The 27,540-nt window shown below is 54.8% G+C and overlaps 11 protein-coding genes across 11 annotated transcripts; 6 read left to right on the top strand and 5 right to left on the bottom strand.

Annotated features, from left to right (window-relative positions):
* Positions 1-3,917: 3,917 nt before the first annotated feature.
* EV422DRAFT_564153 (uncharacterized protein) lies at positions 3,918-6,228 on the top strand (the record flags this gene model as incomplete). Its single annotated transcript, XM_053072165.1, has 6 exons — positions 3,918-4,165; positions 4,243-4,448; positions 4,524-5,033; positions 5,113-5,321; positions 5,384-5,981; positions 6,071-6,228. The coding sequence occupies 6 exons, from the start codon at positions 3,918-3,920 to the stop codon at positions 6,226-6,228; spliced, it is 1,929 nt and encodes a 642-aa protein (XP_052928537.1).
* Positions 6,229-6,349: 121 nt separating this feature from the next.
* On the top strand, positions 6,350-6,880 carry EV422DRAFT_605127 (uncharacterized protein; the record flags this gene model as incomplete). Its single annotated transcript, XM_053073774.1, has 2 exons — positions 6,350-6,453; positions 6,514-6,880. Exons 1-2 carry the CDS (start codon positions 6,356-6,358, stop codon positions 6,878-6,880), a joined length of 465 nt encoding a protein of 154 aa, XP_052928536.1. The 5' UTR covers positions 6,350-6,355.
* A 185-nt stretch (positions 6,881-7,065) lies between these two features.
* On the bottom strand, positions 7,066-9,674 carry EV422DRAFT_564152 (uncharacterized protein; the record flags this gene model as incomplete). Its single annotated transcript, XM_053072164.1, has 4 exons — positions 7,066-7,593; positions 7,672-8,811; positions 8,909-9,226; positions 9,501-9,674. 4 exons carry the CDS (start codon positions 9,672-9,674, stop codon positions 7,066-7,068), a joined length of 2,160 nt encoding a protein of 719 aa, XP_052928535.1.
* Positions 9,675-10,041: 367 nt separating this feature from the next.
* Positions 10,042-12,225, bottom strand: EV422DRAFT_234938 (Annexin 11b). Its single transcript, XM_053065593.1, has 5 exons — positions 11,331-12,225; positions 11,049-11,248; positions 10,726-10,928; positions 10,445-10,659; positions 10,042-10,372 (listed from the first exon to the last, which is right to left on the bottom strand). Exons 1-5 carry the CDS (start codon positions 11,839-11,841, stop codon positions 10,134-10,136), a joined length of 1,368 nt encoding a protein of 455 aa, XP_052928534.1. The 5' UTR covers positions 11,842-12,225; the 3' UTR covers positions 10,042-10,133.
* Positions 12,226-12,863: 638 nt separating this feature from the next.
* On the top strand, positions 12,864-14,513 carry EV422DRAFT_234906 (SGNH hydrolase-type esterase domain-containing protein). Its single transcript, XM_053065591.1, has one exon. The coding sequence runs from the start codon at positions 13,220-13,222 to the stop codon at positions 14,180-14,182; it is 963 nt and encodes a 320-aa protein (XP_052928533.1). The 5' UTR covers positions 12,864-13,219; the 3' UTR covers positions 14,183-14,513.
* Position 14,514: 1 nt separating this feature from the next.
* Positions 14,515-15,646, top strand: EV422DRAFT_234907 (uncharacterized protein). The gene is made up of 4 exons (XM_053065592.1): positions 14,515-14,695; positions 15,007-15,186; positions 15,279-15,289; positions 15,371-15,646. The coding sequence occupies exons 1-4, from the start codon at positions 14,678-14,680 to the stop codon at positions 15,531-15,533; spliced, it is 372 nt and encodes a 123-aa protein (XP_052928532.1). The 5' UTR covers positions 14,515-14,677; the 3' UTR covers positions 15,534-15,646.
* A 1,115-nt stretch (positions 15,647-16,761) lies between these two features.
* Positions 16,762-17,246, bottom strand: EV422DRAFT_478806 (uncharacterized protein; the record flags this gene model as incomplete). Its single annotated transcript, XM_053067276.1, has 2 exons — positions 16,762-16,883; positions 17,219-17,246. Coding segments are annotated over 2 exons (150 nt in total), but the record flags the coding sequence as incomplete, so codon positions are not given.
* A 756-nt stretch (positions 17,247-18,002) lies between these two features.
* Positions 18,003-19,291, bottom strand: EV422DRAFT_576099 (uncharacterized protein; the record flags this gene model as incomplete). The annotated part of the gene is made up of 2 exons (XM_053073222.1): positions 18,405-19,291; positions 18,003-18,366 (listed from the first exon to the last, which is right to left on the bottom strand). The coding sequence occupies exons 1-2, from the start codon at positions 19,043-19,045 to the stop codon at positions 18,003-18,005; spliced, it is 1,005 nt and encodes a 334-aa protein (XP_052928530.1). The 5' UTR covers positions 19,046-19,291.
* Positions 19,292-20,713: 1,422 nt separating this feature from the next.
* Positions 20,714-21,747, top strand: EV422DRAFT_516327 (uncharacterized protein). Its single transcript, XM_053069374.1, has one exon. It carries the CDS (start codon positions 20,809-20,811, stop codon positions 21,658-21,660), a length of 852 nt encoding a protein of 283 aa, XP_052928529.1. The 5' UTR covers positions 20,714-20,808; the 3' UTR covers positions 21,661-21,747.
* EV422DRAFT_516326 (uncharacterized protein) lies at positions 21,748-23,681 on the bottom strand. Its single transcript, XM_053069373.1, has 7 exons — positions 23,399-23,681; positions 23,158-23,329; positions 22,932-23,078; positions 22,756-22,865; positions 22,507-22,688; positions 22,298-22,439; positions 21,748-22,221 (listed from the first exon to the last, which is right to left on the bottom strand). Exons 1-7 carry the CDS (start codon positions 23,593-23,595, stop codon positions 21,969-21,971), a joined length of 1,203 nt encoding a protein of 400 aa, XP_052928528.1. The 5' UTR covers positions 23,596-23,681; the 3' UTR covers positions 21,748-21,968.
* A 59-nt stretch (positions 23,682-23,740) lies between these two features.
* EV422DRAFT_234684 (uncharacterized protein) lies at positions 23,741-27,500 on the top strand. The gene is made up of 16 exons (XM_053065589.1): positions 23,741-24,074; positions 24,175-24,240; positions 24,321-24,506; positions 24,581-24,734; positions 24,801-24,864; positions 24,930-25,425; positions 25,495-25,547; positions 25,616-25,720; positions 25,795-26,017; positions 26,083-26,211; positions 26,279-26,404; positions 26,474-26,584; positions 26,647-26,771; positions 26,845-26,999; positions 27,062-27,135; positions 27,197-27,500. The coding sequence occupies exons 1-16, from the start codon at positions 23,856-23,858 to the stop codon at positions 27,368-27,370; spliced, it is 2,460 nt and encodes an 819-aa protein (XP_052928527.1). The 5' UTR covers positions 23,741-23,855; the 3' UTR covers positions 27,371-27,500.
* The last annotated feature ends 40 nt before the right edge of the window (positions 27,501-27,540 follow it).

The raw sequence follows: 27,540 nt of genomic DNA, 5'->3' as shown, positions 1-27,540 counted from the left end.
CTCGTTGAGGTTCGGGAGGGGCGTGGCGTCCTTATGGGTCATCTTGTTGTGGGCCCGGTAGTCGATGCAGCAGCGGAGGCCACCGTGCTTCTTCGGGGCAAACAGCACGGGTGCCCCCCAGGCGCTCTTAGAGTGGGAGATCCCACGGGATGATAGGCGCTCGAGTTGCTGCCGTAGCTCGTCGAGTTCATTGGGGGCCAAGTGGCAGAGTGGGAGCATGACAGGCTTGGAGCCAGGCTTCAGATTGATGCTGAAGTTGTTGTCGCCACGGTCCGGCGGGAGGCCGGTCTGTTCGGTGAAGAGGGTATCTGTAAACTGTTCCAACGTCGGGCGAAGAGGGTGGTCGGCGGCGACCGACGCGAGTGGATTGTCCGGGGTGGTATCCGGAGGGGTGGCCGTTGCCTTTCGGTCCGCCAGGATCGCACGTTTCTTCGCCTCGACCGTGTGAACAAAGTTAGCCTCGGCTTCGGCGACGTCCGCGAGGGCATCGTCTGTGGCCAGGTCCACCTCCGTGTCCGTGCTTGAGACCCATGCGGGATAGACCTCGGTGGTCTTATCCCTCTTGATTGCTCGCTTGAATTGTTTGGCAGTGAGGAAGCCCTCCTCATTTAAGGCCGCGCGCTTTGGGTAGAAACAGCGGGGGCGAGGGCCCGTATGACGTTTGAGTAACCGGGCCGCGCAAGCGCTGGGTTGTTGCCATTGGCGGGCGGTAGGTTTAGTGCGGAAAGTTAGTACGGTTGCGTTAGCCTCGAATTGAAGCGCCGGGAACCCATTGTTGCGCCATAAGTGTATGAGGTCAAGGTCCAGGATGTAGGGCAGCCCTAGGATAACATCCGCGCGGATCGGGGCCACGACAAACGGGACCCGAGGGGTCTTATGAGGTATTCGTTCTTCCGTGAAGACGGAGAGGTCGGCACAAATCATCCACATGGGGCCGTATGATCCGGCTTTGTCACCCCAGCGCACCTCGAGGGGCGTGGGACAGCTGTACGTGTTAAGATCATGGCGTTGGGCGAATGAGTCGCTGATGAGCATGGTATTGCAACCAGTGTCTATGAGGATGCGGCAGAAGACGCCGCCGACACGTCCATGGACCATGAACGTGTGCTTGTCGATGACAGGCCCGGGGCGGTATTCCAGAATGGTGTCATGCAGTCAGGGTCTGGTAGGTCCCTTGGGTTGTCTGGACGCTGAGGCGCTGCAGGCGGTCAGGCCCTGGGGAGAAAATCCTGACTGTCGACGGAGTATGCGGGGCTTGGGGGCTCCTCCGCGGCCGAATGGAACCCGTCGTTGTCATCATCGAAGGCCTCGGCGGGCACCTGAAGGTGCGGGGCGTATCGCGCTTGTCGCGAGCCTGGGCCGGAGTGGCCGTAGCGGGTTGGATCCGTTTGCCGTCTTCCGAAATGCGGGCGGTCCCGTCGGCATAACGCCTGATGCGAGAGGCCCTCTGGGCAGCTTCCTGAAGGGTCTTGATGGGGATGTCTTCGTCCTCATTGCCCTGTTGTAGGATGAACTGGTAACACTGTTCACGGATGCGACGTCCGACCTGGTGGAAGGTCAGCCCGTTCAAGAAGTACTCACGTTCCTGTCGCGGTGTGAGATGTTCCTTTTCAGGGAGGATAGCAATCTGTGTGGTCAGTGCGTTGAAGGCCAAAACGTAGTCTGACATGCTGTCTTTGAACTTCAGGGCGGCCAGTTTCGCGTCGACCGAATTACGGAGGTTAACGGGGTAGAACCTGCGCCTGAGTGCCTTCAGGAACCGTTCCCGGGTGGCGGGAGGCTCTCCGGAGCAAGCCTCAAGCTTCCATCACTCAGCGGCGTCCCCCGACAAGTGGGCTACAAAGTGTTTCACGTCCCCATCCTCCGTTCTGAATTCGGTGGCTTCCAGATAGCGTAGGTGGGCGTCGCCGAACTCGTCCAGTTTGGCGACCATGTCTTTACCATTTAGCCTTACCACTGAACTTGGTCAGCATCTTAGCCAAGGTGGTTCGGAACTCCTTCTCGGCGGCCGCCTTGCGCTTACGCTCTTTGCTAGCCGCCAAATGGTCCTCACGGCTCACTCGTACTCCAGCAAAGGGGCTGTCATCTGGGCGGTCCCTCTCCAGGCGCTCGAATTGCTGCTGGAGTTGGGCGTTGGTGTTGGCCAGCTGGGCTAGGATTTGGAGGATTGTTGTCTGTCCGTTCTCCTGTCGGGCTGGGGTACGGCTCCTGCGCAGCATGGGGGAGCGGCTTCGGGTCCTCGCCGGGGAGCGGCTGCGGTAGCTGCTTACTGAGCGGCTCCTTCGACGGGGTGGGGAGATGCTCCTGCGACCTCGTCGTCTGCGCCTGCATCGCTCTGGCGTCCGATTTCAGCGTCGGGGGTCTGGGCTTCGACGTTGACGAGGTGAGCGTGAGCGGGAGTGCCTCCTTCCAGGTGGCGACCACGAGGGTGACCCCCTGCGCCTGTGCAAGGGGCGGTTACGCTCTGCGGGGCCGTTGCCTTGGCGTTGGTCGCCGTCGAGCCGTTGCGCCCTTCGATGTGGGTGTTCAAATGGGTCAAGCTCTAAGCGGTCATTGTTAACCATCGCATAGCTGACAGCGGTATTAGCACCTGCCTGAGAGTTGCTCATCGTAGGTTGCCGGAGAGATCTTGAAGGGTGGTGCTACCATGTAGTAATGCTAGGTCCGTTGCCAGAGGCTAGCTCTGTCTCCGCTCGATGTATTGAAAGAATTCTGGAGTTTCTACCTCCCGGGGCGCCGCCCGAAGGCTTTTCTCCCCTTCGGGAGTCACCCCAGAGCGTAGAACTCCAATATAATCTATGCTACACGTGATCTCATGCCCTACGCGCTTCCCCGCACTAAGGTGACACCTGCAGCACCTCATTACACAGTCATCGCACGAGGCGGGCGTTGGCACCACGATGTGAGCAGCCGGGCGGCTAGCGGAGGGCTGGGGGTCCACCAAGAAGTCGGCCGTGGTAAGACTGCCATCGCTGATCGCGGCGATGATGCCGGACTGGAGCCCAATGTTGTGCTTGGCGCGCTTCTTCTGGTGACGGGACCGCGTTAACCTATTGATCCACCAACCCCAAAGGGTGGGGTTGTCTTGCTTGATCTTCTTTGAAAAAAGGCCAATCGCCTTGCCCTTGTCTTCTAGGCTGGCGTCCCGGGCGGCAAGGCCGGCGTCTACCAGCAGGGGATACAAAAAGGCCACCGTGTCGCCGAAGATAGCTGTGGCGCGGCTCTCACCCATGCCCATCAGAAGAGCCTTGACCGCGGTGGGTGCGACGGGGGGCGTGGCCTGTGGCGCGGTAGAGGGGAAGGGGGGGAGGGAAGGTGTTAGCGGCTCAGCCCGCGAGATCAGCGTATAGCAAACACGCCCAGGCAGCACGGCCCATGCAGGTCGACCTCCCGCAAGCGGCGGTTGTGCTCAACATGGACCGCGAGCCCAGGCGGTCAACACCCAGCGGAGACGCTCAGACAGCACAGCCCATGCAGGTTGACCTCCCGCAAGCGGCGGTACTGCTCAACATGGACCGCGAGCCCAGGCGGTCAACACCCAGCGGCCACTCACCTCGCTTGACGTTTCCATGCTCAAATGTGCTAGCTCTGCGTGAGTTGCCGGGCTTGAGCTGGAAGGAGGTGGGTGCTGGCCAGGGGGGTGAGGGGGCCGTCATCCGCCGCGAGCGCTTGACGTTTCCATGCTCAGAGTGTGCTCTGCGTGAGTTGCGTGAGCTGCAAGCGTGAGCTGCAAGCGCTTGACATTTCGTGTGAGAGGAGGAGAGTGTGGTCTTGGAGGTGCGGCTTGTCAACCACAACTGCGCCATGACTGCGCCAGGCTGCAAATCCTCCCCGCTCTCCGCACTGACGCGAGTTCTTTGACACACAGCCATCACGGCAATCACCTGCAACACCTGTCTCGGCACAGCACAGCCAACATGTCCTCACACCAGGCGCTCCAGAGGCACCTGTGGTGTGGCATCTTTACTGGAGCAACCACACCACGGCGGAAGAGGAGGAAGGTTGCTCCGGTTACCCCGCGATTGCCCATACGTTTGCCAGCCACACCATTGCAACCCCCGCGATTCAAGCTCCCACCTTCTCTCCAACGCCACTTGCCCCAAGCAATTGCAGACATGGTTGGCGAGAGCTCCGGCGATGAAGGCGGGCAGCAGCAGCAGCCGCCGTGAGGCTTTCACCCGCGGACAGGGGTCTGCAGCGCCCACTGATCCTCCCCGCGCCCATCCCTTTCCGTTTTTCCAGCACACCGGGTGGATCCCTGGTGCTTGAACCCCCGCCACCACCACCAGTTCATCGACCCCGCCCGCGAACACATGCCAGCACCAAAGTTTCCCTTCACCAAATCATCCATAATCAAAATCAAGTTCAAAGGGAGCGCCTGATGGCATTCATTGCCCATGTTCACGTCCTTGCGCCCCACACCACCTTCTTTCTCAAGTACTACCTTGGTGAGTTTTTGAGGTGCACTACACTGTATATTTCCCATAAAACAATGTCCTGACTGCTACATCTGCCCACCACAGCTGATCATCCTCTACACAATTTCCCCGACATCACAGACAAGCACATCAGTGTGATGTTTGAGCTGCTCAACAATCCACGCTACAATGGCAATTGGGTCATCGCGCAAGAGTTGCGTCCATGGCTTCAAGACTACTGTAGTGTTCACGGATTTGCCCCCATCCGCATGCAACATTGCCAACAGACCGCAGCGTACACGGCTACGAGCATCTTCACAAACCTCAAAGTCAACGTACAAGAGCATTTCATTCAAATGCTTCTGCGCTATGTCAATGAAAGGCTTGGTTTGAAGCAAGTTGTACAGCATCTCCAGAGAGCGCAGCGGCGACACTATTATCGTCGTGTCCGTCAATTTACAAAGTACGCGACGTTTGAAGAGCACCCCACCGAAGAGGAGTTTGCCGGCCTCACACAACTTGAGCGGACTGTCCTCGACGAGTTATGGGCTCTGTTTCCTCCCCAGGATGAACCGCTTGCGTACAGCCTTGCAGTGGACGCAATGCCATATTTAGGTGAGTTAGTATATTTCCGGCCCCCCCCCGCTTCCTCTTTTGTCTAATCATGGTCCGCACCTGCCTCGCCTCATCACAGGCGCCTATTGTGAGCTCTCACGCCTCTATGAGCGCCGTGGAATGCGCCTGTTTTCCGCTATCCCGCTGCGCAAATCTCGAATCCAATCATCTGTTCGGATCGACACGCTGACCCTAGGCATCCATATCCTGGGCTTGGGCCAAAGTCGCATGGGGAAATTCACCGATGCACGCAAGCAGGAGCTGAGGGGGCAGTTTATCAACGTGAATGTAAGTCTCTATCCCTCTGGGCTTATTTCACTCACCTCACCTCGCTGAATGACGGATTGCAGGACAAGGTTTTCAAGGATCGAAACAAGCTTGGTCTCAAATTTGATGAGTCAATCAGCACAAACGGGTATTCCGCTACCATCCACTTCAGGAAGCCAGGGCTCAAATATGGGCATCGGGCCCGGAAGCGCAGCAAAACCCAAATGCAGGAAGAAGTCAAGCAGCTGTGTTTTGAGCACCACATCGCGGAACTAAGGGAGGCTCCAAACATCGTCTGCATTGATCCAGGCAAGCGTGACCTCCTGTTCTGTCGAGACAACGAGAAGGAGCGGCCATTTCGATACGTTTCAGTTGATTACTACTGCCCTGCTGTCCCCGCTATCCCCGCTCTCCCCGCTGTCGCCGCTATCCCCGCTATCCCCGCTATCCCCGCTGTCGCCGCTATCCCCGCTGTCGCCGCTATCCCCGCTGTTGCCGCTGTCGCCGCTGTCCCCGCTGTCCCCGCTGTCCCCGCTGTCCCCGCTGTCGCCGCTGTCGCCGCTGTCGCCGCTATCCCCATCAACGCCCTCCTCAACCCTGTCCCCGCCCCCATCCCCACCATCCCTCCCGTCACCATCCCCCCTGTCACCATCCCCACCATCCCCGTTGCGGCGACATTCCGTGGGAGCGTCCTTACAATGCACCACCCCATATCAGATACACATTCACTCAAAGGGCGGTCGAGACAAAGTCTCGGTACTTTCAAAGAGACATGAAAGAGCAAAACATCAATGCCGGCGTCGCTGAGATGGAATCGTGTATTCCGTCGCACAAGAGCATGAACATTGAGGCGTTCTCGGCGTTCATTGTGGATTACGAACATGCGGGTATGATGTTCCACTTCAACTTTGATTTTCAACTCTGGTAATACATGGGCTGACATCCATATCCTCGATCCCGCCCTGGATGAGTTTTACCAGGATGAGATTCAGGTAGCTCGCAGATTCAAGGCATTCTCACTGCGACAAAAGTCTGAGAGCAAGCTCATTAAGAACATGCGACGCCGGTATGGAAAGCATTTTTCGGTCATCTTGGGTGATTGGAGCGATGCTGGGAAAATGATGCGCTTTCAGGAGTCATCGAAGACCAAGGGGTGAGTGACCATCATCATTGTTTTTTATGTACTATAATATGCTAACTCATCATGGAACAGATTCCGCACACTCTTTGCGAGAAACGGCATTCCATGCTACTTGCTGGATGAGTATCGAACGTCGTCCGTGTGCCCACACTGCCATGGGCGTGTGAAGAAAAACATCCGACAGCAGCTGTCATCTCGGCCATGGCAAGCTCGAAAGGGAAGAATGGAATACGTCCATGGATTGGTGGGTTGCCCCAACCCCGAATGTATCAACCAAGACTGGACACCATTTGAGATTCCTGGAAGAAGACAACCACTACGACTACGGATGAAAGTGCACAATCGGGACGTCCAAAGCACCAAGAATTTCCTCTCGATTGTGCGCTCGGTGGTGTTTGGCGATGGCCGCAGACCAGACGCATTCTCCCGTAACCAGTAGTCTAGAATTTTCACCCCATTCCATTTTCCGTGGTGGTTATCTGCCATCCACATCATTGTACCTCTGCCTGAGGCGTCGCCGATGATGGCAACTTGTAGTCAAGAAGGGGCAATGGAGATTAAAAAGACCAAAAAGAGGGGAAGGAGTAGATCAAGATTAACATGGTGTAAGTGACGATTCAACCCTCAACGACTCCCCGCAACAACAACCGGCACATCAGTCGACCTCGAATCCGGAACAGTCTTGGACGCCGCAAAGTAATCCGCCGACTTACTACTAGCCATTTCACTACTTCTCGGCGTTGTACTCCTCGCCGCCGCGCCAACAACAGAGGAGGTAGTCGACGCGCGCTGCCCACTCAGCCCCACCGGTATCCTATCCAACACCAATTCCAGCTCATGAAAACTCCTATCCTTGGCACTGACATACGACGCGCGCTGCTCCTTGAGGCCCTGCGGGATCCGATCCATGATCTTCTCGAGCTCCGCGATACGTATGTCGCGCAGGTCGGAGGGCGCCATGGCGTCCTGGTTGCCCATGCGGCGCTCGGAGGTGCGTTGCAGGCGCGCGCCGAGGGAGGAGAGAAACATGTCGCGTTGCTTCTCCGAGGAGACTTCGTAGCGCTGTGCCGCGAATTGGGGGGAGGGCTTTGTGAGGGAGTTGGTGAGGTGGGAGAGGTCGTTTAGGAGGCGTTGTTCGCGGGTTACTGCGTCCTGAGAGACGTGGGCGTGTGGATCAGACAGTGTGCATCTTCGGAAAGAAGGAGGAGCGAAGGAATGCAAAACACGTACCTGATTTTTGAACCGAGTCTTCTCCTGCCTATCAAGAATCCCGCTCAATTTGCCCATCTCTATCCGCTTGCTTTGTTCCGTAGACAGCGTAACCCGCTGATCAGACATGCTGCGCTCCCCAGCGGCGGCCAGCTGATCCACCAAATTCTGCAGCGCCGCGTATCGATGAGACTGGCTAGACGTCGCCCTCTGCGCGTCGAAATCCTCCTTTCCGCGGTTCAGACGCTCGATCATCGCGCCCAACGCAGCGGCGGACATGACCTTCTCTTGGCGAGCGTTCAGTTGCACGGACTGATTGTCGAGACGCGGCGCGGCGTACATCACCCGGTCGATCGCAGAGATGACACGACTCAGCTCGTCGTCACGTTTGGAGTAGTTGGGTGCCGAGCCCTTGGCACCGCCCACCAGTGCTTCCTCATAGCTTGGGGGTGCAGAACCGACGCGTTGACGTGCAGCGACAATGGTGCGGACGAGAGACATAAGTCGTTCGCATTCCTCCCACAACGCGCGCTGTTCAGGTTGCAGACTGTCACGATCGAGCATGTTTCGCTGTTCGCAGATAGCGCTCATCTGCCGCGTGACTGCCGCAAACATCGTGTCAGTCACCGCTGCGGTCTTTGCTGCGTCCTTGTCTGTAGATCCGCCTTGCGGTGCTTCTGAATTCCTGATTTCGTTCACGTCTAATATCCGATATAATCCATTGCATAATGCGGCGATGGCGAGCGCGAGGCCGTGGTCGGTGAGTAGGTCATGGCCGACATCCGTGGTGTCGGAGTCCGCCACGGATGAAAAGGAAGAGCTTCGCAGCGGAGCTATTGGTGAAGATTCTGACGCATCGTTTTGAGTGGTCGTGTGGCTGGAATCTGTAACGTGTTTATTCGAGGAGGCATCATCTGCACTCGCAGCGTCCTGTACGAGAGCACTAGAGGATTGTGACCGACTCATAGTGCCCACTTTCGATTTCAGCGCCGAGAGCATGGTTTGTCCAGTGTGTTTCGGAGGTGCCGAAAGGTCTTTTGCCGAAAGTTTGCTAACGCTTGCGTTTGCGTCTTCCCCTTTCACGAACGAATACAGCTCCTTTAAAGTTGATTTTCTCACGATTGCCAAGTTTGCGTCGGATTGAATGGATGGGGATGGTGCCTATATTTGATTCAACATAAGTGACACTGTATCCTCCTTGGATGTCGTTTTGTTTCCAACCGCCGTAATAAAAACCAGACAAACCAGAAAAACCCACCTGAGGTGAACTTCCAGCCCGTTTCCGTCCCAGTATGCTCTTCACCCTGCTAATTTTCTCCGGTGGCAAGTTTCCGACAAGCCCCTTCAGCTCGCGGTGTTCCTCCTCACTTAGCGTTACCTTATCCTGCGGCGGTAAAGTAGACGACGGTGAAGACGAAGACCCCTGCTGCTGGTGCGAGGTGTTCCCCAACGAGGCGGTTTGGGGCGAGCTGTCCTTTTCGTCGACGAGACGGCGAAGCAGGACGCCGAGTGCTTGTAGCGAGACTTCTTTGAGGTTCTGAAGTGCGTCGACGCCTTCTTCGTCGATTGCCTGCTGCTAAATGAGATCACGGAAAAGGACGTCAGAGAGGAATCTGTCTGAGGGGTTCTCTGTCCTCCGTTGCTGCTCAATGCCCCAGGGGTCGTCGTCGTGCGAAATGGAGCAAGCTGTCATACGCGTTGGGAACGTTCACTCCCCGGACAACCCGGTCACAAACCCCTTCTTTTTTTTTCCCTTCCACAGACTCAGCGAACCCCGCCCGAAGCCCGCTGGCGAACGGCCCTTCTCCCGCCACATTTTCCCACGCGAGGAAGTTTTGGGGGAACCTCACCACAGATGCATCCTCCTGCGTCGCGCCAGGCTCCACATCAGGTACCGCCGGCGCCGACTCCAGCAACTCCTCGGCGCTCAGGTCTCGCCGGGTGTCGACCGGTACGCTGCTGCTGTTGCGTGGGGATGTTGATGTTGCCCGTGGGTCCGGGCGTGATTGCATTGTTGTGTCCATGTTTGTTCCTTTGGTGGGAGTTGGTGGTGGTATATGATTTGCGTATTGGCAGTGGCTGGACAGGCCAGTGTTTGCCAAAGCAGATATGACACGCGCAGTCTCTCCCACGTCTCTCCCTAAGCTGGAAACGGCTAGACCAGGCCTCCATAAAGTCACAAAGGACCGAGGGATCAATTGGATACGGTGTGAGATTTTTAAGCTTAACTTTGACGACGATACGCCATCGCCTGAGGAAACAGAAGAGGAAACAGAACGTTTTCTTCCGTTTCCCAGCATTTTCCGCTACCGGGACGCCCATCGACATCGCAAAAGAAAGATGCCATCCTATTAGGTTTTCAAAAGAAAAAAAGCGGACCATATCGTCAACCCCAAAAAGTGTTGCCGTTTGCAAAATCTTGCATACCACGACCATCCGTCCCTTCAAATGCCCTTCCACCCTCACTCCCCCTATACCCTACATCAAGCCCCAATACAAGCCAACAGCGCCTTCCCATAATCCCCACTCGTCTCCCCATCCACCCTCGCCCACAGCGTCTTCCCATTCTGCTGCTGGTACGCCTGCTTGATCATCGCCATGACGCGCGGGTCGCGGTGGCGAACGGCCAGGCGGATCAGCTTGTTGTCCTTGGTGCCCATGCCCGCCATCGCTTTCTCAAAGAGGGTTGCAATGTAGGCGGCGCGGGATTCGATCGAGCGGACTTAGGTTAGACAGATTGGAGTTAATGCTAAGGATCGTGTACAGGGAAGATGGCGTCAATGTGAGTACTTACTAACGCTAACAAGCGCCTTCTCGACATCCCCCGAGAACTCGCTCTTGACGACGGCTTCCAAGGTCAAGTTATATTTGGCCTTATATGCTGCAAAGACGGCGCGGAGATGCGCTTCGGGACGGTTGACGAGCAGGCTGATGAAGGCGCTCTCGTCCGTACCGACTTTGCCTGTGCCGGCTTTGTAGAAGGCTTCCACGTCGGCGTTGACGTCCCACCTACGCGTCCAAATTCAGTATGCATGTCTTCAAACCCCGGGCGTCGTAAATGCTGCAACTTCATACCTAGACTGCCCACTCTCATCCCGACTAGCCTGCAGCACCGCCGTAAGCAACTTCTTGAAATGCCCCGACGTCTCTGACTGAACAACGGTAATGAGGTCTTTCTTGTATTTAGCTTGGTACGCCTGCTTGATAGCGGCCAGCTCGACATTGGTGCGGCCCACGAGGATCTCAATGAGGGCGTCTTCGTCTGTCCCAATTCCAGCCTGCAAAACAAAAAAACAAAAAACAAAAAAAAAAGAGAAAGAAAGAAAAGAACTGTTCAGCATCGATAAGATCCACGGAACGAATAGATGAGGACAAACCTCAGCCTCCCCTTCACCAACCATAGCCTCCTTCAAGCACGTCGCGTCGAGTTCGGGCAACGCCATGGTGAGGAACACCATCAATTTCTTGAAATTGCCGCCGCACTCCGATTCGAGATCTTTCACGAGCTCCCGGCCGAAATGGGCGCGGTACGCTTGCACGATCGCGGGCGCTTGGTCGGGGGTGCGTTTGCAGAGGATCTCTGTCAGGGCTTTTTCGTCTATAAAGGAGACATGTAAATTCGTTAACATCGGGTTTTGTGATGTATGAGTGGAGGGCTGGGATGTATTTATGTCACCCACCAGTCCCAAACCCCTTCATAGCCTTTCTCAACCCCTGTGCATCCCTCTCCAATTCCTGCGCCGACAACGCAGGCGAGCCCGTCGCGTAAAACGACTGCACGGGAGCTGCGTAACCCTGCTGAGGCGGTGGGGCTCCATACGGCTGTTGCTGAGGGTATCCCTGCTGAGGTGGCGGGGCTCCATATCCCTGCTGAGGCGGCGGGGCTCCATATCCCGGCTGCTGCTGAGGGTATGCCTGCTGGGGTGGATACTGTTGCGGGTATCCCTGCGGGGCACCGTAGGGCTGTTGGGGAGGGAAACCCTGTTGCGGGGGAGGGAAGCCGGGTTGCGGGTAGCCTTGGGGCGGCGGGTACTGTTGTTGGGGATAGCCACCCGGTTGCGGGGGTGGAGCGCCGTAGGGGGCACCGTAGGGCTGCTGTTGCGAGTAGCCCTGAGGAGGAGGGTATTGTTGTTGTTGTTGTTGTTGGGGGTAGCCTTGGGGCGGGTATGGGGGTTGTTGTTGGTGAGCCATCGTTGAGTTTGTTTTGGGGTTGAGGGGTCAATTGGAGTTGCGATGGGTGACGAGATGGGTTCCAAGATGGAGTTCGATTGAACGGACAGACTAAGGATGCGAGTAACCAAGCGCTCCTTTTTATAACCGTCAAGCCTCTGAGGTTGTGTGGAGGCTCGACCTGCTTCGTCCTCGCCCAGGATGCCAAGCGGAACGCCTCGTTTCCTGCACACCTCACGCGTCGCACAAACAACCTGTCAAAAAGCCCCAACGCGTTGGAGCTACTATCATTAGCGGTTTCCCTCGCAAACTCTCCTTCCCCGCCTTCTAGATTCCTGTGGCATCGGCACGCTGTTTGTACATATACAGGGCGGGGGACTGGGCAGTCTGTGTGTACAGTACATACTGTACTTTCTGGGGCTGCAGATGTCTTTTTTCTGGGGGTTTTTGCGATGAACTCAAGCCCCGCCAAGGCCCTTGTGCGAAAAGTGCTCAGCCTCAAGTTGACCACTCTGCAGAGCGGCTTCTGAACAACAGAACAGTGTCCCAAACGGTAACGGCACGCTTGGCACGCAAGCATACCAGTAAGCACCGCAACAACCAAAACATCCATCACGCAGCGTCTTCAAGACACATCATCTGCCAAATGGCGGGCATCGCCATGACCCACGCCATCACCGCACCCGTACGTGCGAATTGGAAATGAGGGCAGGAGGATGGGACTTATATCTTAACAGCCGGTAAGCCGGGGAACATTTGACGTCCGTTTACCTTGGATGGAGGAAGCTCTAGGGCAATCTGCGATTTTTCTGGTGGGTGCGTGATCTTATACCCGGCCTGTGAGTGCGGCGGATGAGGGCGGCGGGGTGGCGCGCGTTAACGCGTGAATCTGAAGCCTGGTTCAGCCTGGTTGCATATAAACTTTTTTCCCCATGAGAGTTGTTGGTAGTATGAAGCGCAGAAGATGCAAGAGGGATGTCGGAATCTCATAATCAAAATTGTCCGAACTGCTGCTATATTGAGGTACAGATTTGGCTACCCCTATCTAGTTGCGGGTGATTCGACTAGCGAGGTCTCGAGCTATCTTATTTTCGGACTGAAACTTGACTGGTAAAAACGCGCATCCGCTTCCCATAAATGGGTGTTCGCCGTAGCACCTCTCAGAATCAGGCAACAGACAGGAGCTCCTAGGAAAGGAAGAGAGGAAGAGAGCGTGCTCCGACTGATGTCAAAGCGTGCTCCGACATGAGCGCTGTTCTACGTAGCTTCTCAGAGAAAGGAAAGGAACACTACACTTCCAGAAAATGGTATATAAAGATGCGAACCAACTGCTCCACATTCCGCCGTCATCCACGAGATCAAGTGCATAGAACGTTGTAGAGATATATACAAGCTAGAGATGCGTTTCGACTTTTTCATCGTTGGGTTGGCGGTGGCCGCGTCGGCTGCGTCGGCTGCGACTACGTCGTCCAAGGCGGCTGTTACTACGACGTCCAAAGCGGCTACTACGTCCAAGCCGGTTGCTACTACTACGAGTAAGACGTCCACCACCACGGTCAAGACGTCCGCCACCACGGTCAAGACGTCCACGTCCGCTGCTGCTACTACATCCAAGGCGGTTGCTACTCCTACGACATCCACCACGTCGGCCGCCGCCACCATCACTCCCACCGCCAAACCCTACTCCTACATCCTAACCGGCGACTCCACAACCGCGCCCAAAATCGGGTGGGGCGACGAATTCTGCAAACTCACCGCGCAATGCACCAACCTCGCCGTCTCGGGCCGCACAACCGCCACCTACCGCTCCGACGGCTTCCTCGCCAAAGCCCTCACCCAAGTCAAATCCGACATCTCACTTGGCTTCGCGCCAAGGGTCACCATCCAGTTCGGGCATAACGACCAGAAAGTGATGAATACCTCCGTGTTCATGGACAATCTGAAGGGGTTGATAAAGGACATCAAAGGGGCGGGCGGGTTGCCGATTGTTGTCACCTCCCTCTGCCGTCGGACTTTCAACTCCAAGGGCAATCTCACGGACGTGTTGCAACCATGGGCCGACGCCGCCGCGCAACAAGCAACCAACTCGTCGGTGCCGAGCGTCGATCTGCACGGGAAGAGCATGGCGTACATCTCGGCGATCGGAAAGGACGCGGCATGGCGGTTGAACGCGGCGACGGGCAATACGGCCGGAGATACCTTTGCGGCGAATGCGACGGATACGACGCATTTGAACGTGAATGGCAGCATTATATTCAGCCGCGTGATGGGGGATTTGATCACAAGGAGGATTTCGAATGCGAATATCAAGGCGAATGCCACCCTTTCGGCCAGCATTGATGCGGGACAGGCTGTTTTCTAGACGAGATCGAGAGAGTGAGGGCATATCACCCCGACTGGCGTATCCGCTAGGTAGATAGAGTAGAGTGGGTTCGTTCGTGGCCTATTATTCGATGTGTTGCGTGTTAGACAGATTTCCTTACCCCCTTCCTATGAGGCGTACTTCGTAGAACACCCTGCTTTGAGATAGACAGCTCTTTGTGACTAGATTATAGTTCGTAGAGCGCTCTTATATACAACGGCTGATGCGACCCAGCTTCTCACTCCAGGGCCCAGTGTGATCATGGCAACAGAACGTGTACCGTTAACACGCGAAAAACGAGGGGAAAGACTCGAGGAAACCTCTTACGTAAAAAAGTCACAGCGACGCGTTAGTTGCCGTTGCTCTCATCACACCGATTGCGAAGTTCGTCCTCATCCCGTCGCTTCGACAAACAGCAAGATCGCTGCACACACCCACAACGGCTAGCCACGCCTTGCTCATCTCTCACAACGCCCTGAACAACCTTCGACCAACATGGACAAGATAAAGGAGGTAAGTTACAGAAAAGCGCAAGTCCGTTCCGCTTGGACGTATTCCACGGAGATGGGTTGCTGGTTGGACAAGAGCGGTTAGGGCCTGTCTGCGGTTTTAGATGAGGGGCCGGGTAAGGTGGGAAGGGTAAGGTGGGAAGGCGGGGGGAGGTGCCAAAGCGAGCTGAGCAGGGTGCAATCGCGGGCGGTGATGACGATTACGTCCCGTTGCGAGTCGGGGGTCTATACATAGCCGTTGAGGGGAAAGAACTGGGCACGGAGACCCTGCCTCAAGACCCTGCCTCAAGACTCACACAAAATTCCCCCACGCAGAAACTCGAAAAACTCCGCATAGAAGCCGACAACTCTTACGCACGGGCAACCAAAGCCGAGGAAGAGATCAAGCAGCTGAAAGACGAGCTCGCGCGGCGCGAGCAGGAGGTGCAAGGGTTGAACAATAAGGTTACGCTGTTACAGGAGGAGGGTGAGAGGACGGGGGGGAGGGTTAATGAGGTGCGTTCGGGAGATATAGGAGGGGATCAGGGGATTGCGCGCTGGGACGGTGCCTAACTTGATTCCGTCTTCCGTTGCTTCGTTGGTTCCAGCTCACCGAAAAGTACGTCCCCACCCTCCCATCCCCCTACGCCTCCTCTGTACATGTAACGACTTTACTCACCCCTCCTTCCATTTTCACCAGAAACCGCGCCCTCGAACTCTCAACCGAACAAGCCGAGCGGCGCGCCAAACAGCTCGAGTCCGAGAAAACCGAGCTCGAGAGGCAGCTGGAGGAAATGAGCAAGAAGTATGAGGGCGTCAGGGAGGAGTTGGAGAAGACGTTGAGGGGGTTGGAGGAGTTGTGAGAGGGGTTGATGTGTGTGTGTTTGTGTGTTTGTAGAAGGGGGAAAGGGAAGAGGAGAGGTGGGTTAAGAAAAGGGAAGTCAAGGGAACGGTGTTGCGGTGATGGGCGGAATGTTATGCTTGTAAGCGGTTTCCTTGAAGATGTGGAATAGAGGGGTTGGAAGTGGGTTATAAACGTGGTGCGCCCGTTATCATTGTCGTTGAAATGTATGGGTTGGTTCATCGAAAATGAAGCTGTTTTGTGGGACAAGGACGGTTGGGAGACATAAATATGCGAGCGGATTTGTATCCTCGTTATGGATCGAGGAAAAGACCAGGGAATTCAATCATCTCTGGCGCATGAGGTCGTGTGGTCCTCAAACTCCAGTTCTACAAGAAGGCCTTTCCTCGAATGACAGATCATCCCTCTTCCGCTACCTTTTCGGCAATACCCTCAAGGAGCAGAAAAGATTTTCAGTAAATCCTCAATTTCGGCCAGCTCGTCCAGCAAGTAAATGCCTTCGGTTATCCAAATCGGCAGTCGCCCCATGGTCCCATAGAACACTCGGATACACCTTTCCAATATGTTTCCGCTCATTCAATCCCCTCAACCGTAAACGTCATAGGTATAAGTTTTTTGATTCTGATTTCGTTTTTTTGTGTTCGGCAAGATTCTACAAAGCGGGAATTGGAAGACAGACGGATGGCGCGGTGTTGTGTTGGATGGGTGGGTGCGTGGGTGTCCTCTACTTCAGCTTGGCAAAGATCTTGTCGGCGGCCTGGAACAGAGATAGCGGGAAGGTGGTCGTTAGGGGTGTGAGGCAGGTGAAGATGTGTAGGAAATGCGATGCATTCTTTGTGGCTCACGAATAGAAAGACTGTTTGCTGTCGCTTACAAACAGAGAATGTTGGCTGCCGCCTTCATTTACTGCTCGCTTTGCTCGCTAGGGTTACGCCTGTAGCGCGAAAGTCGCTGCGCTCACCCTCGCTTTCGCTCGCGAAGGCGATTCCGATGGTCGACCTCGCTAGCGCTGGGGCTTCCATCGCAAAAATGGCTCGCCTAGGGCTTGCCCTGCCTCATCACGTCGCTCGCCGCAGTCGGCCTTCGCCCGGGTCGAATTCGCCTTCGCTATCGCTCCCAGAGCGATCCAATCCCCCTCCCGCCACCACTTTGGAGATCCCACGCCCCTAAAACTCCACCCTCTCCTTCCTCATCCAGATCCAAATACTCACACAATGATCAACACACTCCATAAGATCGAAAAACTCCTCGACGCACGTCTCGTCCTGGGCGCCGTTACCGGCCTCCAGCTTCGCCGTGCAGGCATCGAACCGCGCTTTGAGGCCGTGGCAGTGATGGCTTTGCGCGCATGCTGGTGGGGAAAAGTACGTTGAGTTGGGTTTAGTCATTTGCGGGATTGCGGGATTTTGGGGCTGGACTCCACGGTGTGTGGGAAATCAATCATCCCCTAGGCAGCTGGTTGCTGATGCGTTCCCGTCCCACTTGCAAGTTCGGGACCCCACGCCGTCGACGAACCCCTCTCGATGCATAGCCGAGCCCACATCCTTCTCGTAAGTATCCCAGCTATTTCCGCCCTGGTCCACTGTGGAATCGAAATCGCCAGCCTTGTATTTTCCGCCCACGCCGACTAAACAATTTCGTGCACAACGCACACGATTTTGAAAAGATGTGGGGGAGAAAACGAACCTTCGTCAATTGCGGGCTTAGGGTCTTCTGCTGGGTATTCGACGTCGGACATTGTGGCTGTTTGTTTTGACGCTGTTGTTGCAGGTTGGGTTGCTTCCTCCGAGCTGTTGTCGGTGCTTGTTGAGAGTGAGCGATGAGGCGGTCGGTGGATTCTGGACGTCACGTGACAGCCCGGGAATCCCCGCCTTGCTGGTCTCGGCTCTCGCTTACGGAAGGCCATAACGCGTACGGGGCATTTCCCCTTTCGCACTACTTTTTGCTCATGTGTTTTCTGCCTCCCGCTCCCTTATAAAGACTCCCGCACCATGGGTCCCGTCCTCTCGTTCTTCCCCTCCAGGAACATGTCTTACGGCTTCTCCATCCAAAGCAAGGTGACGTTGAACATTTCTTCCTCGCGGACCTTTATCTAGCTGTGACACAATCGCATCGCCCCTTATGTACGGCGTTGGGGAGTGATGCGTCCGAATGTGCCTTGGGTGCGTGCCGTGCTGCCATCGACATGGCGCGCGGTTGAAGACCGAGCGCCGTCGCCCAATTTCTCCCACTTCTGGTCCGCCCACCGTGTCGCAATTTCCCACCCGGGCGGTGTGCATCACGCTGGGAAACTCGGGGAGCTAGGAGATGTGGCCGCGATGGGGCTGTCAGGCCGAGACGCACCAATATGGCCGTGCCGCATTCCCATTTTTTGAGCATCGATTTCTGAACACAGCGGGCACAGGTAGCGTACCGTTCTCGTTCCCGTATTCGTTTAACCCTTAGCGGAAACGTCTTTTTCGACGCGGACTCACGGCATTCTGGAATTATCCTGCATGCATTCTGAATATGGACATTCTGAATATGGAGAGAGAGATGTGCATGGGCCTTTGGCTGGGTCCCCACGCATAAGAACCACATTGGGACAAGCAACAACGCATACGCGGGAAGATGCGCGGACCGGTTTCCAATCAACAAGAATGTCTATTGCTGCTGAAAAGGGTTTCAGGGTATCAAAGATCAACTGGGCTCCGGGATGGGGATCTACGCTAATCGATGCAACAACACGCTCGATGTGATTCCTCATAACCGACATATATCCAACGACACACGAGGCGATCCCGACCCCCCAACAAGATTCACATGAACCGTTCTCGTTGTCCCCTTCGAGGATACTATGGAATTCATTTTGAGTGTCGCATGCCCCACATACTTGACACTCGCACTCCCAATCCTCCCGTCATCCGCCACACCGCTAATCTCCAAGATCTCCACAAGCAGCCACGACGCCGGAATCTTCGAACACCCTCGTTTGGACTCTTCGTCGAAATCGATGGAAGCGTGCCGAACCCCTGCCGAATCACCCGCAGGCGGCGGGTTATGGAAGGTGAACGTCTCGCCAAAGGGAATACGGGAACGTCTCGCCCATTCGGGTGTGCGGGCGGAGGTGCGAAACTGGTGACCGTGCCGTGACAGGCGGACGAAAGCGTAGTTATCTCGTTTCTCTGCAGGGAAGTCTGTGACTTCTACCACGCGGACTCTGTAGCCGCCGCCGGGAGGTGAGGAGGAGGACGAGCAGGAGGGGCAGGTGGAGGGTGACGGCGTCGGATGGCCCAACATCAATCTGCGGGAGCCCGGCTGGGGTTTGACGTCGTGGGCGCGGATGGGAGTTGCGATGGAGCGCGTGATGGGTGGGGCGTAGGCTGGCGGCGGTGGGAGGGTGTCCGAAAAATCAAGGGCATCTTTTGGTGGCGGCGGTTGATGGTCCTCTTGACTTATGTTGGTTAGTAGCGGCTCGGAACGGGCGGGTTCGTATGCGGGCAACTGTACGTTAGCGTCCATGCTGACCCTCATCGTTCGGTTGATTTTCTTCGTTTCCCCTTTCTTGTTTGTGGTTGGCGGTTTGGCAGCGGTTGGAATTGGAGTTGAGATGAGTGGCGAGGACGTTCGAGTGGCGTCCTTTTTATATCATTGAGCTCTGCTCCCTGGAGAGTATTGGAGACCTGGCAAAGTAGCACTTCGCCGTTCTGCCAAGGCACCGCAACGCGTACAGTCAGTGGACAAAAAGCTGTGTGCACCCCATATGGATTTCAATGACCGTTTCACAAAGCGCACCGCGCGTTTTGGAGCCGCAAGCTTGAGTATTGAAGCCAGCGACGAAGCCGTGATGGCGAAATGCACGCCAACATCTTCACCACCTCAGCTATGGGGAAACCTCTCACACCACAAAAAAGGGCAGCCATAGTTGCCCTCCATATAGCAGGCAAGACGACATCTGAAATTGCAAGGCAGGAGCACGTTCACAGGAATACTGTGAGGAACACTATTAAGAGGTTTGCGAACGAGAGTGCCACTGCACCAACCGCCTATCAATCGAAGAAGCCAACAGGAAGACCAGCTAAGTACCAGCCTTCTGACAATGATTTGGCTGCCTTCCGCAGTATTGTCGTTGCTGACAGTAGCACTCGGGAGAAAACACTAAAACAGATCACTTTTGAATTCACGCAGCTCACCGGACTCCAGGTGTCTGCAAAAACAGTGCGTCGCTACCTACGGGACCTGCTCTATCTCACCTCGCGTTTCAAGGTCCCAAAGCCACTATTGACAGAGGACCATAAAGCAGCACGCCTTGCATTTGCACTGCAGCACCAAGACTGGACGGAAGCGGACTGGTCTCGTGTTTTCTGGACTGATGAGACGTCCTTTGAAATTGGCTGGGTACCTAAAATGCGGTGCTGGCGCTTACGAACTGAACGTTTTCATCCCGATTGCATCCAGGGCACCAGGAAGAGTGGACGAAAAACATTCATGTACTGGGGAGCATTCATTGGAAATGCAGTAGGTCCAATGAAAGAGATGCAGCGTGTTCAGCGAGAGGGTCAAAACCGTGGAGGGATTAACTCTACTGCCTATGTGCAACATCTTACTGCTAACATGTTGCCGATGTGGCGGAATCTAGAGATTTTTCTTCCCAATCCTCTCTTCATGCAGGACAACGCCCCTATTCATACATCGGCTGAAACTTGACAGTTCTTTGATGAACACGGCATTGAGCTTCTTCCCTGGCCAGCGCAGAGTCCAGATCTCAATCCGATTGCGAATCTGTGGGCAATGCTCAAACGGAAGGTATCGAAAGCGAACCCTACCCCTGGAATGTTGGACAACGTTGTGCAAACTATATGGCCCACAATGCAGCCGCATCTTGATGCATTGACACGGTCAATGCCATCAAGAATGGCAGCCGTAATCGCAGCCAATGGGGGGACAACTAGGTATTAGCGAAATTCAGATCTAGATCCATTCATTTAGGTCAGGTTTCGCAATGCCCCAAGATTAAGGATGATGAGTTGATGTCGCGCAACGCGCCTCAGACACTGACTTAATCTGGCATGCACACAGCTTTATGTCCACTGACTGTACATACTTTGGCACGCGTTCCCTATATAAATCAACCAGAATCATGTGACCTCACGCTTCTTCTCATCTGGGAAAACTCAATTTTTTTCCATGCTTCTAAACGTTCTGGGATTTCGGTGATCTGTGCAGCAACCAGCTTCTCGCATCAGCGCAAGATACCCTACTTCAACGAACCACAGAAAGGCCAAGGCGAACGCATTATGTCCGCCTCCACTTTCCGCATCATCCGCCGTGGTGCGAGAAGAATAGAAGAATTTGGCGTAGTGCGACCAACTTGCCAAACGAAAACAGTTCGGGATTGCCAACAACACTCCCTAACACCCATCAACTGCCGCAGCCTGACGACGAGATGCAGGTCGTCCGCACTCCCAACCACAGCACCCACCCGCCTCACCACCTCTTTCCGGTACAGCACCGCTTCCACCCCCACCCCCGAATCCGACGCCACCGAAGTCCAACCCCTGGGCACAACAAAAGCCTGCTTCAGCGAGTTCCAATCCTTCAACGAAGCTGTCACCCAATCCCGGACGACCGAAGACAGCCTCCGACGCCTAATATACAAAGTCTCCACCGCCGAAGACGGCGAGCTCCTCCGCGCGGCGCTCAAACGATGGCGCGCGGCGGGACGGCCCCAGGACGGCACCGACAACCTGCTTGTCCTCGAACGCCTGTTCGCCGTGCGCGCGTTCGATGTCGTGCTGCAGATCCTGTGCGATCGGCCGAGTTACAGGGTGTTCCCCGATACGGTGCATGTGGAGCGGCTGTTCCGCGCTTTCAGGGCGCAGGTGGTGGAAGCCGCACAGTCCGGGAAAGCGGAGGAGAAGGAGATCGTGGAGGTTTTGGATAAGGTGTATAAGGCGTTTGCGGTGGCGCTATACACGCATATCGCGCCGACGAAGGAGATGTATACGGATCTGATCATGGCTGGGTTTGAGAGCGGGGTGGGAGAGGGACGGCGGCGGTCGGAGATTACGTCGAAGGAGCAGGTATCGTTGGGGTTGCCGCTGGCGCCAGAGGTGGAGGCGGCGTTGGCTACCGCCCAGACTGCTTAGAATGTTGCGCGTATATCTCGGACAGCGTGGTCATGTGCGGTAGCATAGAATGGAGGGGCAAATACATGCATTATCAGCAAGAATAGATGTCTGGACTGCATTCTTCACGCAACTGAATGGATTTCATCGCCTTACGCGGCAGTCGTCTTATCAACGGGAAGACGCCTGAGGATAGCCCGAGATTCCGCATGAATAACTCCCTATTCATTTTCCTAACCCGAGTACCAGGGCTTCATGCCCACGACACTCCTCAAACAATGCTCTCCTAGACCTGCGATGCTACATTGAAGCCACCAATCAAGACCCCCTCAATCCAACAACTCAAAAACCTCCTCACCACCCGTCGTCGCACTTTCCCCAGCCGCCTTCCCCACAGGCACCTCCGCAGCAGAAGCCGCAACACGTATCATCTTCCCCTTAAACAGCTCCCCATCAAAGCAGAAGAAGTTGTCGATGGGGGCGTCTTTGCCCGAGAGGACTTTGAGGATGTCTTGTGCGGCGAAGCCGCCGATGATGGCGCAGACGGGGGAGATTTCGGAGCCGGTTTGGGCGATGAATGATCTGCGGGGGTGGTGAGAGCGGTTAGGTTCATGATGGTTTGGCAAGGAGGAGGAAAATGTAGGGAGCTTCAATGTACTTTAAGAAGTCCTCCTCAAGGAAAGCGGGATCACAATGTACCCGCTCCATGCCCTCACGCGCTACCGTTATGAAACCCTTGACATCAGCGGCGTCGTCCGCGCGTGGTGGCCTTTGAAACCGTTCGCGGAACTGCCATAACGCTGTTTGCGAACAGATGTTATGCATCAGCGTGCGTCACGAAACAACAGAGTTTAGCAAGGAGCTGACCATTGAAGGCGAAAAACACAGGGTCTGCTCGGGCACGGAAGTGTTTGAGTTCTTTCTTCTTCAGCTTTTGAAGATCGGAGGTAGCCCAGTCAATGGATAACGCCTCCTCTAGGCTCGGGAACGTGATGGATTTTTCTAGGCGGGTTATTGTGGTTTCGTCTTTTTGTGTTGTCTTGCGTTCTCTAGCAGTGAGATTTGACAGATGAGAGGAATGTTCCACAGGTAGAGGAGAATATAGTGGAGACGTACTCGACGTAGTTGTGTTCTCGCAAGTCGCAGAAGATAAACCCGGTGATGCCGTTGGTATCTGCGGCGTAGAACTTGACGCCATTCTTGCGACATATCTTGTCTGCTCGTTTCTGCAATTCGAAGCACGTCAGGACCTCTTTTCGTTGTCAAGGTATCGCTCGACATCTCCTTCATACCAGCTGGCTCAGGGTAGCATTGCACAGGCACACGATATCGAACTCGGTGAAGAAGGAATCTGGAACGTTCGCCAGCGGAGTGGTGATGGCTTTCACATGCACGCGGGGATTGAGCGCCTGAGCCCGTGGTGCGACGGCCTCTGCACGCTAAAGATCGCCCTTAGATTTGAAGTCCCAAGCCCACCCCGAAACATCGCCTTTCGCAAACATGCAGCCAATGGCTTACGTTTTCGCCAACATCCTCCTCCCTTAAGAAAAACTGAGCACCCAAATCCTCTTCCTCCACACTCTCGCTCTCCTGAATCGTCAACGCTCCAACTCCAGAGAGAACAAGGTTCTTCAATATCTCGTTACTTGTCCCGGTCACGCCTGCCACCAAGATCCTCGACTGCCGCATCCTAAACGGGGTGATGTCGGCTTAGCACCATACCAAAATTCACCGACATGCCACGGAAAGTTGCACTAACCGCTGTTGAGCCTCGAGTCCCCATAGTCGAATTTGCCTATCATACAGGTCCGCCTCATCTTTCGTTATTGTCGCAGGCGCCGAGCCGTTTGTGGGTTTGGTGACCGGTGCAGAGTCTGTTGCTTTTATTTTCTTGCTGGATGGGCCGTCCTCGCCGTTGACGGAGACGGTTACTTGGTCGTGGGTTCGTTTGCCCATGTTTATTGGCTATGAGTACAAAGTAAACGGGAGTGACTTCGTTCGTTTGCGTCGGCCGTCGGGATGCTGGTCGGGATGTGCGCTGTGGGAAAATGACCAAATGGTTTTGCCCCTTTTGCCCTTTTTGCCCAAGTTTCGCGTTCGCCTTTGACAGGCCTTTGGCCTCCGTTTCGGACTTGGGGACTGCCTTTTGGCCATTTGGCGCATGCTCGAGTAGACTTTCAGCTCTCACGGACGGAAAGAAGGACCTTGGCCACCCAATGTCTTACGTCTCAGACCTCAACGGCTCTTTGAAGTCCCTCAATGACCTCTACGCCCGCCTGCAAGATCGCGCAAGATCGTCCAGCGGAAACAACCGCACTTTCAACCCACACCTTGTTCACGGCCTGTATCTGCATTCCAACCTTCTAAGAACGATCGAGGCCGATGTCTTGGGGCTCTTTACTTCCCTAACTTCTCTTGATCTTTCGAGCAACCTGGTACGCCGGTTCTGGCGTTGGGATACGCGTTGCATATTATAGTGGCCCGTGGGATAGCAGCAGAGAGAAGACTGATACGTCTGTTTATTGCTGATTGTAGATAGAATGCATGAAGGGACTGGAGGCGACCCCTGGCCTGGTAGAGCTGAACTTGTCAAATAACAAAGTAAATATCATCTATACACAAATCATGTCTTTCCTTGAGCAAGAGAGCGGGAAGGTTTTGACCAGCTGTTTTGATGCCAGATTCGACGGGTGGAGGGCTTGAAGTCGTTGTATGCTCTTCGATCACTCAATCTCTCCTTCAACCAAATCAAAAACTTGGACGGCTTTCAGGTGATTCGTGGAAACCGCTATTCCTTGGAGATCTTGGATGTGAAGGGCAATCGCATTGATGATATCAACACGCTTGACGACCTGAGGGGTTGTACGGTGAGTCAGAGCGCCGCTGGAAAAGCGCTTTGGGCGTCATCGAGGCTGAGCTCACGCATTGTGGCGTTATGTAGTCGTTACGGCATTTGGTGTTGCATAGCGAAAGTGTGATTTCGAGGGTCAATCCAATATGTGCGTCTGCTCGGTATTCGCCGCGGATGGTGTTCGATGTCTTTCCGCTTCTCGAATCCGTGGATGGATATTCGCCAAGTGGATTGCCTGTCACGGGTAAGAAGTCACAGATGCCTTTAAGATGTCGAGTCTTTGCATCTGACTTGACGCTCGTCTTTATAGTGGAACCGCTGCTAGACGGGACGTCAGAGTATCAAGAGCATGCATCAGCGGCAACCCCTGAAGGGTACATGTCGGTGTCTAATTCACTCGTTCTCACAGCGCTGCTCTCATATCAGGTCCTCAATACAGGTTTGCTTCGGGGAACATCTGGGATGCCCCTCGTGGGTTCCCCGCCGAAGACGATCGAACCCAATATCGCGACAAGCAGGTCCTACACCTCCAAAACCAAGTAGAAGCCTTGATGGCCTCCCTCGACCGGCGGCCAACCCATCTCGAAACCAAACTGTCCTCCGACATCGCCCACCTGCGGTCCGCCTACGAAGAGATGCGCGCCTTCCTGAGACGAGACGATCCGCCAAAAAAGGGTGCCCAGCTTCGCGAGCACAACGGCGCCAAACCGGTGTCGAACGCAAACGTGGACGCCTTGGCTAGGATGGAGAAACAGCTGGCTGCGCTATCGCAGATAGTTGCTGAGAAGAAATCGAGGACGAATGGGGATGAGGAACGGAGGAGTGGGAGGCAGTCACCTGTGGGTGGCGGCAAAGCTCGCTCAGGTCCGAAGGTCACCAGAACCCGGGAGAAAAGTCCTCCGGTTGCAGTCCAGAGTCGAAAGAACGCAACGATGGTAGGTGCCTAAGCGTATTTCCCTTTACATGGCCCTGGCGTAGCAAAGTTGAAAATCAGATCCTCATAGGCAACCCACCGGAATGCCAATGTCGAGAATGAAGATCCCGACGAGCAGTCAAGGTACAGGTGTATTCCCGTAAACAATACATGTTACAAAGCCATGCGCTCATAATCTTTATGGTGACCAGTGACGGCTCAGATTGCACCACATCAACAAAAGGGCGGGGAGTGTGGCCAAGTGCGAGAACCGAGAAATCAGACTCTCTCATTCCTAAAAGTCGAGTTTCCCATGGGTACGCTGGTCTGACTCTTTTAGGGCACTCTTATACGGTTCAATAGGGACTGAGCATCTATTCGGCTTCTATAGCCAAAAAGCGAGCACGGTGTCCGACGCCACGACTAAGAAGAAAGCCGCCATCACTCTCCCAGCAAACACAAAACTCATCAGCGCATTGGAAGAGGAAGAAAAACGCTTGCGAGCCAATGAAGTCAAGTACGCGGAACAGATCAAAGCGCTGATGGAGGAGGTGAAGACCGAGCGCGAGTTGCGGAGTAAAGCGGAGGCGGAGTGCGGCGAGTTGAAGAAGGAAGTATGTGATCCTGGAGATGTGACCTTTTGCGGCTTCACAAGTGTACTGATATGCCGGCCGTGCAGCTCGAACCCAAGAAAGATGCTCAGAATCAGATGGGAATCTTACAAGAAGAAAACGCGAAACTTAAAGCGAAAGCGAAGGAATCAGATCAGAAGATGGAGTCACTTGAGAATGTCGTCAAGTCTCAGAAGGTAAATGTCGTACTGTCAGCGTGGTCTGGCTTACGGGACGCAGATGCTAAATTTGGTTGTAATGCAGGTCCAAATAGCAACCATGACGAACGACGTTAAGATCCTCAAAGCAGACAAGACATCCCTCGAATCGCAACTAGCGAGCCATAAGAAGAAGCTAGACCTTGCAAAGGACGTCGTGAATGACGATAAGGTAAATACCATACTGGCAAGATACCGTTCTGGAATGCCTAAGCGGAGACTAATCGATTGAACCTTTCAGAGCGCGTTGCTCAACTTGGAACACCAGCTGCAGGCGGCTGAGGAGTCCAAGTCTCGACTATCCATGCGTTTGATCAAAGAGCGAGAGGAGTCTAAAATCAGAGTCGCTGAGGTATGGCTGCTCACATATTTCATATGACTTCGAAAATTCTGCTCACGCCGGTTCCCATACAGTCGAACGCCGAGTTGGACGTGTACAAATCTACCGTCAAACAATTGCAGAAACACCTCCAGAGCGTTCAACAGCAGCTGGCCAATAAAGAGTCTGAGAGCGGGCAGCGGATCAGAGAGTTGTCTTCGTGAGTGCGCAGTATGATTGAAATCATACTGTGTTAGAGTCCTTTGGATTCTCACTGCTCGGTCTCTCGCCAGCACACTCAACAACGAACTGAAGACGGCCATTAGTGACACGACGAAGAGCTTGATCACCAAGCACCGCGACGAGTTTGATGCCGTTTCGAAGCAGCTGGCAAGCACCAAGCATGCGTACGGCGTCCTGGAAGAGGAGTATCGAAAGAGGATGCGAGGTAGGCAAACCGATTTTGCTCGACCACCCGAAGGAGTGCTAACAGACCGCCGTTGTTTGCAGAGGAGCAATCCCGCCAATCTCGTCTTCAGGCTGCGTACAATGAGGCATCTGAGCGGTTGGCCAAGACGGAAAAGGTACGATCGAACAGACGAGAGGCCTGCGTAATCTGATCGACTAAGGCACGTGAAACGGCAGGCTTTGGACTTGGCCACTGACAAAGAAAAGGAAATGTCATGCATCATTCAAGAGCTCACACTGGTCGTCAAAGAGCAGAAAGCGAAACTCGCTGAGCTCGAAAAGCAGGAGACATTGTCGTTTGATGTGTTTGAGGTCCGTTCGCTAGGCGGAGGAATCAGGCGGTCGGCATGAGACATTTGACCAGGATTGCGCCTTAGGAAAAAGTACGGTCACTCGAAAGTCAATTGAAATCTGCACAGCAATCGCGGGACGACCTGACCAAAGCCCAGAGCGAATGGATTGCACAAAGGAGTGCATTCGAAGAGAATATTGCAAAACAGAACCGTGAGGTTTGTCTTGTG

Source organism: Fimicolochytrium jonesii (genome assembly GCF_025526975.1).
Source record: "Fimicolochytrium jonesii strain JEL569 chromosome Unknown EV422scaffold_3, whole genome shotgun sequence".
Classification (NCBI taxonomy): Eukaryota; Fungi; Chytridiomycota; class Chytridiomycetes; order Spizellomycetales; family Powellomycetaceae; genus Fimicolochytrium; species Fimicolochytrium jonesii.
Note: the sequence above shows the minus strand (reverse complement) of the source record. Positions and strands in the feature narration are given on the sequence as shown.